Source organism: Chelonia mydas, chromosome 3 (genome assembly GCF_015237465.2).
Source record: "Chelonia mydas isolate rCheMyd1 chromosome 3, rCheMyd1.pri.v2, whole genome shotgun sequence".
Lineage (NCBI taxonomy): Eukaryota > Metazoa > Chordata > Testudines > Cheloniidae > Chelonia > Chelonia mydas.
This window is the reverse complement of record NC_057851.1, coordinates 165,153,821-165,167,626: the sequence shown is the minus strand read 5'-3', so window position 1 is coordinate 165,167,626 and position 13,806 is coordinate 165,153,821. Positions and strand designations below refer to the sequence as shown.

General features: G+C 42.9%; 1 protein-coding gene across 7 annotated transcripts in view; it reads right to left on the bottom strand.

Annotated features, from left to right (window-relative positions):
- EML4 (EMAP like 4) overlaps positions 1 to 13,806 on the bottom strand; it is a 249,578-nt gene that overhangs the window by 184,375 nt on the left and 51,397 nt on the right. The window contains exon 1 of one of the 7 annotated variants that reach the window (XM_037895814.2): positions 1,535 to 1,713. The exons of the other annotated variants lie outside the window; for them this stretch is intronic. Coding sequence (XP_037751742.1) covers positions 1,535 to 1,559 — 25 coding nt within the window. The 5' untranslated portion in view covers positions 1,560 to 1,713. Of the gene's footprint in view, positions 1 to 1,534; positions 1,714 to 13,806 lie in introns of those variants that run through there. 7 annotated transcript variants of the gene reach the window in all.

The window sequence follows — 13,806 nt, the reverse complement described above, 5'->3', positions numbered from 1 at the left end:
TAAATAGTGTAGTCTTTAAAATATTGCTTTTTTTTTCCAAGTTAAGTGGAGTTTTGTCACAAACTAGACAGCAGAGGCTGCAGCACCAGCAGTTCAAAGTTCTTCACACTTCCCTAGCAGTGTGCCTCAGCCTGCCTCGGGGTCCCCGTCCCCCCTGTGCTCCCGAGGAACTGAAATGTTCATTTCTCCTCATCAGTTCCGCTCCCTACTAATTAGTGACAACTGTGATGGTGCCTTTGGTGTACACACACCCCTAGACTAAAATCACGAACTTGTTTCACACAGGACAGGGCAGATGTCCAATAATTTGGGGGTACCATGAAAATGGGAAAAAATCAAAAAGTGACTGACAAGCAAAAGGTTCCATGTCCCACTGTCTCTACAAATCCCCTATAAAACTGCTCTTAAAAAAAAAAAAAGAAAAGAAGAAGAAGGTCTTGACTCCCAATGCTTTATATGATTATGGAGTAATATTAAACAGCCTGCTGAAAACTCGTCAGAAACTAGTCTCTTGACACAGTCTTTCCCCTCACACCCATCTGCTACAATTACAACAAAGCCCTTCTGCAATGGAACCAGAAGAAGCTCAGCAATATTCACATATCTGGAATTAAGATTTTCACAACATTTATAAAATGTTCTGTGGTTGCTTGAGATGGACGTTATGTTGAGACACGTTAAAAATGATATTTATCATAGACTTGGCAAAGTCCGTTAAAAATAACATTTGCCTCTAGGGGTCAAATTTTCAAAGGGTTCTACCACAAAAGTTGGCTATTTATACTATGCAAACCAAGCATTTGCGTGCACAACTATGGATTGCCACAGGCACAATGTGCACATCCTCTTTTGAAATGGTGATATTTTAAGACCCACGTTCAGTGCTCAGGAAATATTTTTTCCTCCTAATATGAAAAGCAATTAAAACAGCAATTACTCGCCAAGTTTTTACATCGGTAATGATTTACACCAATCAAGGCCCCAGTCCTGCAAAACTGTACCCGTGCAGAGCCCCACTGACTTCAGTCAATACGTACAATGTAATCACTGAACACAAAAGCACAGTTTTTACACTTTAAACAAAAAATGGATTATTCTTCATCCAAAGCATAACCCTCTGAAAACAGGCGTTAATAACTTTAAAAGCTATTATAGAGCCATAACTATGACCTTCACTATAAAGCTATGGAAACTTATTTTCATAGCTCTAAAGAGAACAGTTCAGCGGCACTGATTACTATGAACCAAGGTTTACATTAACTGCCAACGCAAAGGGCAAACCTTCTGCAATAACACCTGTCTGATGCTGTACTGAAAAAGGTCCCGCAGCAGCAGTCATGCATGCTTAATTTTATACATTGTATAAGAAATAATGCGCTCTCTTACAATGGTCGAAAAATCCTGAGTGCCAAGCCAGTGTTATTTTATTAAAAACAAGAATTAAAGTAGCTTTGCTGTAATATTCCACTTAACAAAAGCCTCATTAGCTACATCATTCACTGGTTATCACAGTAATGTTCAGACTTATCCTTACCGCAATGATTGGGATCAGTATCCATCTGTCCTGTTATTATCCAGTTGTTGCTGAATAAAATTAATAAAACAAAGGTTGCAAACGTTAACAGTATTTGCTATTGCTTTTTCATTTCAAAACTTTGTGTTTTCCCGTTTTCATTGAGCTGTTTTAGGAGAATCAATTTAAAGCCTCGAGTGTTTCTTTAGAAAAGCAATACTGCTATGAACAAAGGTCAAAACTGAAGATTTGAAACTGCTTAGAAGAGGTGTGGCTGCTGAAACCTGACATAGCTGCGTCACAAAAATTAACTTTGGCAAACACAGCTTCCTGAATTCAAACAAACCTAAGACAGGGCTATCTTTTTGTTCCAGCAATAATCAATTATTGCACTGACTTACATTCAAGGTCATTTAGGAAAAAAAGAAAATTACACTATTAGCTTTTTAACTCCAAGTAATATATATTTAAAGACTTTCCAGACTGAACAAGTGTTACTCTCGTTTCAAATGATCACAAGTGAACATGAATGAAAGTACATGTATGCCCAGCTCCAGAACAAGAAAGATGAGAAGACAAGAATTCAGATATTCACATTCTTCTTAGCGAACTCTGAGGTTTGAATTTTTCTTGCAATCAAAATTTCTTCCAGAAAACTCTTGGTATCATCCTTATAAAGTAAAATAAATAAATAAATAAAATTTTCTTTACCCTTACAGAAATCACTTAAAACCTTCTACTCTTACATTATCAGAACAATTGCTAAACCACCTATTTTAAGATCATGATAGTGAGAAAGACTTATGAATTATCTATTAAGAACGTTATAGTCTTAGGTATCAGTAAGAATAATTTCATCCACCTTGCATACATTTTGAAGATGTAAGGCTTTTCTTAGTTTGTTTGTTCAAAAAGGGAATAAAGTCAATACCACATTATAAATTATCAACATTCTACTTAAAAACAGAACTAACTCTCTGCCTCCAGTTGAGATTATTTAGTTGTAAATTTCTATCAGGATTTAAAGCAAATGACAGAGTCACTAGATGCAACTCCCCGCTCCAAACATTCAGCAGTTAGTTCTCTTCACAAGTAAAAACTTGCTATTGTCACTACAACGGAAAAAACTGAAGAAACAAGAATATCCAGTTTTGATAGTAGATACTTTAAACGAAGTAAGTGTATTGGAAGGGACATAAAACCTCATGCTTCACGGTTTTAAACAATCTCTAGCTATTAAGAGGTTAGGAGACAGGTTACCTCACAGCTGCCTACCTTGTGGGGGGTTGGGGGAGCTGCACCTTGCAGTCATTTATGTCAATCTGGTATTGGCCATGGTTGGAGACAGGATACTGAACTATATGGACAACAGGAGTGATCTCATATGGCAATTCCTGTGTCCCTGTGTAAAAGACCATCAACCATGGGGAAAATTAGGCAATTTTTCTCAGGCTATCAAAGGCTTTCCTGAACAATTGTTAAGAACCAATAGTTTCTACCTGAATCCCATTTAGTTTACATAATTTACTCTGTGTGTTTTCCTACTTATATTACAGTAATTGGATACTGCATTAAACAAGAATGAATAACGGCTGCAAATAATATGATCGTGTAATACTTCATACCACTCTAAAGGACAAAGAAAAATACAGCATGCTGTTTTGTTTGTTTGTTTGCTGCATATCAGGGCACAAAGTAAAACATAATATATATCCAAACAGGAGCAACTTTGCTAAAGATACTGTTCATCATATTCTTGCTGGAATTAAAAAGATTTTTAAAAACACCAATAATAATGCACATATTTACCAAATTCACCTGTCAACAGGTCACACAGGGAGTAGAGATTTGTAGATCGTGGTCTAGACTAAAGAAAACTTATATTTTTAAACTATATTTTACATATAGTGCTTCTACGTGTTCAATTAGACCTGATATACTGTATACACATTTTATTAAGCAATAGTCATTTTTAATTCCCATAATACCCTGCAAATAGTAAAAAGGAATTACTATAGCTTTCATGTCTTTTCCAACATGTATTATCTGAACATAACATTTTTAAACACTGGAATATATACATGTTTATTTTCAAAATATTTTTTTCCTTTTTCAAACTCCAAAAAATTGGATTAATCCTCACACCAAACTAATGTATAATTCCACTCAAGAAGTTACTTTGCATCTGTGAAGCAGATTGAAATTATGAATAGATCTTTCTGTGTTTGAACACATCTACATGAGCATTTTATAACTCAAGATTTACACACACACACACATTTGCACAAAAATCTCTAATTGATGTTATCATCATCGTCGTAGGAAAATCTGGGCCACGGTGATCTCCATCATGTGATAAGTTGAATGATCAGTTTGGGGCTTTTGTTTCTTTTAAAATATATACACGTTTATCTTTATTGTGCATGAACTATATGTGACTTTTTAAAGAGAGTCTGAATTTTAGCTAGAGGGAGGGCTGATGTTAAAAAACATCTAAACACCTAAAATTCTGACTTTATCTCCTTTTAAAATTTTTTTTATAGATTGGTACTCCTCCTATCGAAGTATCAATGTGGTTGCTTTTAATTTATTTTCATGTACTACAAAATATTAGTACATTTCTGCTTTGTTCCCGAAAAATTACTAATTGTATTTCTCTAAATAAATGGAACACTCTTTACGGCCACATTAGAACTGACTCTTTTCTCTAAATTACACAGTGCAAGCAACAGGATTCCTGGACACATTGTGCCAGCTATGAAGTCGGTACTATGGACAGAAAACAAAAGACATCCAATGGCAATGTTTCAGCAACTAAATTCATTATGCTTCCATTTCAATTCCTCACGACAAAATACCACTGAAAACAGGAACTTAGCAAGATTTTTTTTTTTTTTTTTAAGAGTACTGGAGATGGATAATGGATCATGAGAATATTCAGAGTTACTTTAGAAAGAGTGAAACATTTTTATAAGGGATATAAACCCTGATTTGTGAGGGCACAAGTTAGCTATTAACTGATAAAGCTTACAAATAAACTTCTATTAGGTTATTTAACTGTGCACGTGGAGCGTCTTGCACTTCTTCTGATGCACCCGGGACTAGCCACTGTTGGACACGGACTATTAGATCGCTGGTCTGATCTACTAAAACAACCCTTACATTCTGTAGATCTGAAAAGTCATAATTCAGACAGACTCTTTAGAGTAGGGATCTGCTTTTTACGTAGGACTGAAAGGGGCCACGCACACCCATCAGTTTAAATTAAAGGTAGTTACCAAACATTGTCAGAAGAAAAGCATGGTCAACTTAGCAAAACGTTCTGTATTACATTCTACAGGAATGGTGCAAAATCTCGAAATACCCCGACAGGCTCAAACTGAGCATACCAAGGATCTAATATGCTAAAGCTGACAAGCCCATAACGGTCATATTTTTCTTTTTTTAAAAAAAAAGACAAGTACGGTAAGAGTTTGTATTTACCTTCCTTTTTAAAAGCTACACCAGCTTCTTTCTGTGGCACTGTCATCTGCTCAGCCTTTGGACTTCCAAATCTGGCTGGAATTTAATGCTGCATTAACTCTTCATGAGTCCTCTCCTCAGTCGCAAATAAGCAGCCAGAACAAGGCAGCCAATGGCAACATGGCTCCAACAGGATCTGTGCTATCACTGGGAGGGGAGGAGTTAGCACAGCTAATGGAGGGGGCAGCCGTCCATTCAGGACAACTCCTGCCTTTGCTGATCTGGATCTGTGGGGTTGAGCCTGCATCCCCTTGTCAGCATCAAAAGACTCATATAACCCTCCCACAGGAGAGGGAGATATTCCCAAAATGTATTTGATGAAGTTGCAGAGTTGTTAGTCTGATTCGTGGGGATTTTTGTGCAGGAGGAGTCCTGAGCCCAATATACATCCTTAAGCATTTAACTTTCTTTTAAAAAGGAAGGAGTCTAAATTGACAACTGAAGGGGCATGTTCTCCCTTTCCCAATAAAACCCAACACACACCTCACTGCAGTGTATTACACCTATGTGGCTCTATCAGATTTTTCAAAGTGATGGTACTGTAGGAAAATTATAATAGCCAGACTAGATCAGACCAGTGGCTCATCTATCCTGTTTCCGAGAAAGGCCAGTACCAGCTGCTTCACAGTAAGGTGCAAGGAACCCAGCCACGGGCATTTATATAATAACCTGCCCTCTGGAAATTTTTCTCCCAACCCCAATAATTAGAAGATTGCTTATGCCCTGAAGCCTATCACTTCCCACATATTTTTTTGTTATTTTTTGTAACTCCTCTCAATGTTCTTGTTATAAATGTCTAATCCATCTTTGAATCCTGCTAAGAGTCTCGGGCTCAATGACATCCTGCTGCAATGAGTTCCACCGTCTAAATATTCTCTCTGTGAAAAAAGTATTTCCTTTTATGGAGTTTGAATTTACCATCTTTCAGTTTCATTGACTGTTCCCTAGTTCTTGTATTAAAACTAGAATTAGAATAGAAATTTCTGATCTACAGTACCTTCTCTATACCATTCATTATTTCAATACACTTTTATCAAATTCCCTCTTTTTAATCTCCTTTTTTAAGATAAATAGTCCCAATTTTTTCATTCAATCCATATGAGTTGTTCCATGTACCTAATCATTATTGTTGACCTTCTCTGAAATCTTTCCTATTTATGCTATATTCTTTTCAAAATGAGGAGAGCAGAACCAAATAGAGTATACCAGAGGAGCTTGTAACCATGATTTATATAATGGGGTAGTAATATTTTCCATATTATTCTCTATTCCATTCTTTATATGTCATCTTGTTTGCTTTTTGGACTACTGCTGCACACTAAGCGGAGGTCTTAACTGAGCTGACCACAATGATATCCAAGTGTCCTTCCCCACTCTTTCCACCCCCAATTTAATTTAGTGGGATGAGGAGGTCAGATTATTCCCTCCAACCTGCAGTATTTCACATGTCATCATGCTGCCAATTTACTTAGCGTGGTTAGGCCCCTCTGAAGTTCTTTACAATGCTTTCTGATGTTGACTACATTACATAACTGTCATTTGCAACTTTTACCACTTTGCTGTGCACCACCTTTTCCAAAAGGCACGTTAAGCACCCCACTTCTAGTACAGAATCTTGTGGCAGCCTGCTGCTAAAGTTTCACATGGCGTAAACTGACCATTTATTTATTATATTCATTTTTTTCTGGCTCTTAGCAACTCTCTGATCTATGACAGCAGATTCCTTTGGCCCCTAAATACTTGGAATTCTTTGAACAGGTCGCTCAGAGTGAAGAGAAGAAAACAGCTTGATATAATTTATCTGGACTTTCAAAAAGCTGTCACAAAAGGCTACTAAAGAAACTAATAAATTAGCAAGTGATATTTTTTGTTGCAGAAGCTGTGCTTATTACACCACATCATATGATCTTGATGACATTTTACATTTCTGTTTTTAATTTTAATTTCAAAAATTTGCCAGACAGAGAGGGCTGACCGGTCTACTTACCCAGATCACCCTCTACAACTTGTTTAAAGTTACTGGTACAACATTTGCAGCCTCCAATCCTCAGTTAATGCAACTGATTTTAACGAATAATTGTGGATCTTTACTAGTAGTTCAGCCCCTTCATTCTTAAATTCCTTCAGAACTCTTAGGTGTAAAACCATCTGCACAGGTATCATCATAGTACCTCATTTCTATTACCAGAAAAGGGCAGGGCAGGTGGTAGGGATCACTCTTCCAGCCTCTGTGGTGCGGACTGGTGCAAAGAAATTATTGAGCTTCTTAGCAACTGCACAATTCCTCAACTGCACCCTCTACCCATATTGGTGGGTTAGTGGACTCACCCTCTCTCTCTCTCTCTCTCTCTCTCACACACACACAAAAGTTTCCTGGTTCTGACAAAGATTTTTTTTTAATGCCTTCAATTATTTGCCCTTCAAATTCATTGTAGCCTTGCTAATTTCCTTCTTGTATATTATCTACAGTAGTTTATGCTCCTTTCCACTGGCTTCACTAGGTTGAATTTCCTTTTTCTAAAGGAGATCTGTTTGGCTCAAACCTTGCCATTTAGCCACTATGGTTTACTTTTTGCCTTCCTGCTTCCTTTATTGTTTAGAAGTATGCATGCCTTCTGAGACTATTATTGTTTCCTTAAATAACATCCATGCCAAATCTAATGATCTTAAGGATCTTAATTTTTTTGCTTTTGGCATTAGACTTTATGACTAATTTATTTTTTTTAATCCATTTTTCTGAAGTTTAGTGACACCATACTAACTTTTGGTACTTTCTCCGCCCCCAGAGATATTGAATTTAATTACAATGTGGCCACTATTATTTAGAGGTGCTTCTTGAATCAACTCTTGCATATTACTTAGGGTTAAATTAAGAATACCTTCTCTTCTGTACTCTAGAACTAAACATACTCAAGAATGGATCCACTGACTTTCCTGTTGAAAGATCCAGTGTGGATAGCTTTGAGAAGGTCTCAGATGAAGTGAAAGCTGTTAAGAAAGTTAAACAGTCCTATAACCAAATGGCTGTGTTTGGCCAGCTTGTTGGGGAGAAGACCCAATCCCAGTTTGACCCCCTCAGGTTTTGGGGGTGGCCAAAGGGCACGAGCCGCATAAACCTTCCCACATGCGGCCTGCGAGTGCTATCGACTACCCCTGACCTAAGGGAGGGCGTGAAACTGGAAGGGCCTGGTGTAACTCCTACCAAGGAATGGGAGAGATGCTGGGGCATCCATGGGAACGTTGGTGGCTTCGAACTTCCCCAGGTCACTGGCTAAAGTGACCCCGCTCAGTTCGATCTCGAAGGGGGGAGAGATGTGACGAAGTGGGACTGTTCTTAATGTTTCCTCTGAATAGTGTGGGGGTGCCTCAGTTTCCCCTATGCAGTTCTTAAGTATCTAGGGGGTGGGATAAGGGTGTATGATCACTGCAGAGCCCTAGAGGGCAGGTATGTGCAGGGGTCTGGACACAGAGGATGGCCGACACCCTGTTTCCTGGCAACTGATGGCCTGGGCCCTTCCCCCCTACAAGGTGAGAGCTAAAGGGTTAGAGAACAAAGGAATCAGGTGACCTCCTGGCCTGGGAAAGGGACAAAGCCCAGAGGAGGAGGGGCTGGAGGGAGTTTCAGTTTGGGGCTGGCTGGAGACATGGAGTGAAGGGCAGACGTGGTTGTCTGGCTCACTGCCCCCCAAAATGGACCCAGGTGAGGGGTCCAGTTCTCTGCACCTACAAGCTCTGTTTTAGACCACGTTCCTGTCATCTAATAAACCTCTGTTTTACTGGCTGGCTGAGAGTCACGTCTGACTGCGAAGTTGGGGTGCAGGACCCTCTGGCTTCCCCAGGAGCCCCGCCTGAGCGGACTTGCTGTGGGAAGCGCACGGAGGGGCAGAGGACGCTGAATGCTCCGAGGTCAGACCCAGGAAGGTGGAAGCTGTGTGAGCTGTGTCTCCTGAAGACAGGCTGCTCACAGAAAGGAGACTTCCCCAGAGTCCTGCCTGGCTTCATGGGGAGCAGTTCCAGAGCATTGCCCAGGGACTCCGTGACAACTGGTGGCAGAGGTGGGATGTACTGCACCCCATGGATGGCACTTCCTGCAGTAAGTGACTGGGGAGCAGTAAAACGAAGGGGGATTGACGAGGACCAGGCGTGCTGAAGGCTCAGAGAGGAGCGGTTTCGGGGGGCGGTTAACCCCTGGGAGTGTGTGACCAGCGAGAAGGACTGTGCAGTAATGGGGTCCTCCTGGGGACTGTGGTGAGCAGTCTCAGGAGTGGAGGAGCCTGCGGCTTGGCCCTGGGAGACAGAGGGACTTTTGCAGTAACAGGGTTCCCCTGGGGATTGCAGCGAGCAGTCCCAGGGGCGAAGGAGTCTGCAGCTCGACCTTGGCAAAGAGGTGGTGACCTCAAGAAGGGCTGGCACACTAGGGGTTCTCCCTGGAAACCGTGGGGAGCTGAGAGCACACAGGCCTGTGAGTCCACAACAACTTGGGAAGAGCGGAATGATGGCCTGTCACCGTCTCCTTAAGAAGGAGGTTGTAACCCTGTGCAGAAAGAGAGGGTTGAGCATTGGAAAGTTCACCAAAGCACAGTTCATCGTGCAGCTGGAGGAGGATGACCGCTCTAAGGAGCAGATTCCTGACCCCAAATGGGGCTATAGCAGGATCTGGGAGCAGCTGGAGTAGTAGCCAGGCATCGCCAAGACTCCTGTCCCTGACCAGACGAGGGTCTTCACGATCGGGTTCCCCATCGGGGGATTGGAGATGGACGGGATTGGAGCTGAGTCCGAGAGAGCCAGAGGACTGTGAGAGACAGCGAGAGCCCGAGAAAGAGCTGCAGAAGCAGCAGCAGCATGAACTGGGGGTGGTGGAGAGGAGAGGCATAGGGGACCCCCCAGGGGTGAGTGGGGATAGACCCCGGGGGGCCAGTTCCGCAGGGAACCTCAAGACTAAATTGCTGCCCCTGGTTAAGGAGGGTGGGATGTGGATGCCCACCTCACTGCCTTTGAGCAGGCTGGCGATTTGAACGAGGGGGACCCTGCGGAAAAGCCCCGGTGTCTAGCTCCCTTGCTGGGTCCCAAGGCCATACACTCCATCAGCCAGATGGGTGGGGAGGTGGACACGCTCCCACTCCTGGTCCCAACCTATATGTCTGTGTGGAGTTTCCTGGGGCCAGGCCCCTCGGACCTCCAGTGGGAGTGGAAGGTGATGGGGAGACATTCCTGGGGTGGTGAGATCCTGGGACAGAGAAAACTGTTGTCAGGCCTTGGGTGGTGCAGCCTCAGATGCTGAGGGGCTGTGTGAGCTGGGTGAGGGTCCCAGGGACGAAGCCCCTCACCCTGCCTATGGCCCAGATCCCTGTGCAGACCCAGGAGGGGTGGGGCTGGCTGGTTGTTGGGGTTCTCCAGGACACCACCTGCGAGACCCTGTTGTGGGGGGACTGTGTCTTTTTGGGACAGGATCCAGGCCTTGCTCCTGTAACTCCCAAGGGTTTGAATTTGAATCCAGGGAACCAATCGGTGAAGAGGGAAATGGTCAGTGAAAATGCAGATGACCTGGCTGGCAGCAGGGAGGAGCTGCTAGGCTCAGGCTACCTGCCTGCCTGTAACCAGACCCCTCGGGCTTCTCGCCCCCCTTGCACACGGGAGAGGGGGCTCACGCTGGCTCTGATGCACAGGGGGCAGCGCTGAGCACAGTGGGAGCTGAGACCCCAGCTGAGTGGGGGGAGACACAGGCAGGGCACGTTATCTGTTGGGAGTGGCAAGGTGCTTGGTATGGAAAGTTTGGATGAGCCTTGGCAGCCTTGTGAGCTGATGGCTGTGTCCAGTCAGCAGGGTGGGAAGGCAAGGAGAGTGGAAGATGAGTGTCCCTGTACCTTACCTGTTAGCTGGGTGGAGAATTGTGACAGTGAAGGAAATGTGCCTGTCTCTGTCAGGGGTATTGACTTGCCTATGGAGGGAGCTACCCTGATCTCCAAGTAGTTGTCTGTAACCAGTCTTGTGTGCTGGGACCAGGGGAATGAGATCCCAAGCTGTGTGTCTGGTAAAGGAGAAAGTGTGTCCGGCTCTTCTTTGTCTGTGGAGCAGACAGAAGGAGCCTTTCAGCCTGTGATGGTTGAGAATAGTGCAGTTGTCTCAGAGTTTGTTCTGGATTCAGCTAAAGCCCAGGAAGGGAATGGCCCTAAGTTTGTGTCTGCTTGGGAGAATGGCCCTGTCACTAGTTCGCATCCAGTTAGTGTCTATGTAAAATCCCAGAGACCAGATAATTCTGGTGCTTGTATTTTGCCTGTTGCTAGTGTGTGGCTGTGAAAGGGTGTAGCAACTCTGTCTAATCAGGGTGAGATCCTAGCCAGGGCACAAGGAGAGCATGAAGGTGATGTGATTGTGTTACCTACTGAGGGTGTGGAAACATGTAGCAAGAAGGAAAAGATTCCTGAACTTGTGTGTGGCAAAGGGAAGGAGAATGCTTCTGACTTTTTATCTAGGAAGTCTGTGAGTTTGCCTGAAAGGGGATTGTGTAGGAATCCACCGGATGGGCCAGAGGTAATTCTGGATGTAATGGAGACCCAGAAAGAGTCTGTTGTTGCTCAGGAAAGTGTTCCCCTAGAGCAAGCCCTAGGTAAAGAGGGTAAGAGCAGAATTTCTGTGAAGGGTGAATTGTTGCATAGAAAAGCCCTAGGGAAAGGAATCCTCATGGAGTCTTTGCAAGCAGTTTACTGCAACTGAAGGGTGTGAAAGTGATTTAATCAAGAAAGTTTCAGTTCCTAACAGCCAGAAATTTTCTGTTGTGAATGGATCCACTTATGTTATTGGTCAACTATTAAAAGCCCTGCTGTTCACAACAGAACCACATAGTATACTGGTAAATACAAACATCCATCGCTTAATTTCCTTTGACAGTATAAGCATTTGCAAAACATTTTCAAATAACACTAATCCATTTTTACTCTAAATAAATGGAAAAAAGATAGGCACAGTTCAAAAATGTTAATCAATCTTTTAAATCTAAATCATGACTTGACATGTCTAAAGGCACTAAAATAGTTACAACACAATACAGAAAACAACTGACAGGTCTGTATGTTTCGTGCACATAAAGGACAGGCAGTCAAGGCTGAAGGAACTTGCCAATGCATGTTGTGTAGCAGATCTTTAAAGATTAGTAATTTAAGTGCTATTGAATCTGACAACCTTTCTGCACAAAACAGCTTCAAAAAAAGCAATTACTAGCTCATTCAGCAAGAAATCTAAAAAGCAAATGAAAACGCAAATCGCTTCCATCAATGAAAACAGGAAAACAACAGAACAAAGCATGAATAAATAAGGGAAAGGCGTATCTAGCATAAAACTTAAAATTCCATAACTAATGAGAATCAGCATAATGTGATTTACACCCATCTGCAGGAGGCAAGAAAACACAGGTGTACCAGTCCCTTTAATTAGAATTCTGATAGCTCCTGTCTCCACCAGTTGTACAGGGGGCAAACATCCTATTTGTCTCAATTCAAGCAGAAGATGTTTGGTAGTATGTGTGGTTAGTCATTCATTAAAATAGATCATACCATACCAAAATTCAAAACTAAAAGCATTAATAAAGCCAAGTTCTTTGTTTTTTTAGAATGCCTAGCACAATGGGGTCCTAGTCCATGACTGAGGCTCCTGGGCACTATCACAAAACAAAGAAATAAATAAAATAAACCAAAACAGGAGTTGCAAAACTTTTACTGGTTTCAGAGTATCAGCCGTGTTAGTCTGTATTCGCAAAAAGAAAAGGAGTACTTGTGGCACCTTAGAGACTAACCAATTTATCTGAGCATAAGCTTTCATGAGCTACATCCGATGAAGTGAGCTGTAGCTCACGAAAGCTTATGCTCAAACAAATTGGTTAGTCTCTAAGGTGCCACATGTACTCCTTTTCTTTTTGCGAAAACTTTTACTGTAGCCCACTGAAGTAGCTCACAGACTACCAATAAATCAAGAATTGGAAATGTTCTACAGCAGGTGTGACCAAACTGTGGCTCGTGAGCCGCATGCAGCTCTTTTACACCCTCCCCCCATTCTCCACCTACAGGATGGGGAAGGCGGGAGCTTCTGCCCTGCAGCAGGGTGGTGGGTCTAGGGGCTTCTGCCCTGCAGGGACAGGGTGGGAGGGGTACTAACACAGGATTGTCCCTGCATTATAATACAGGGGTTGACAAACTGTGGTTGGTGAACCTCATGCTGGTCATTTACTGTTAAAGTGCAGCTCACAGAGGGCCCCCCCCCCCCCCCCGCATTTCCCACCTACCAGACTATGGCGGGGGGGCGCGAGTTCAGGACCTCTGCCTTGCAGCAGGATGGTGGGGTAGGGGCTTCTGCCCAGTGAGGAGGGAGTTCTCAGGGCTTCAGCCCAGTGGGGAGGGGTGTCTCAGGGCTTCAGCCCCAGGGGGCACACCTGCCAGGGTTCGGGTCTTCAGCAGGAGTGGGGCTGAAGCCCGAAGCCCCATCAGGCGCCTCCCATGGGGTTGAAGCCCCAAGTCCTGGCAGCTGTGCCCCCGCTCTTGAACTTTTGAAGACCGTCATATGTGGCTCAGCAGGTCAGTAAGTTTGGCCACCCCCCGATCTATAGGTAACTGTATAGATTTCCTAAGATAGAATGTGTTTAACTTAATATTAAATTTTAAATTCAGACTCATGTGAAAACATCTGAAAACAGTGCACTGATGAGAATTGCGTTAAGACCAAGTCTGCAATATTTAAAATCTTTTCTACACAGCCACACTTTACAATGGTCAAATTTCACA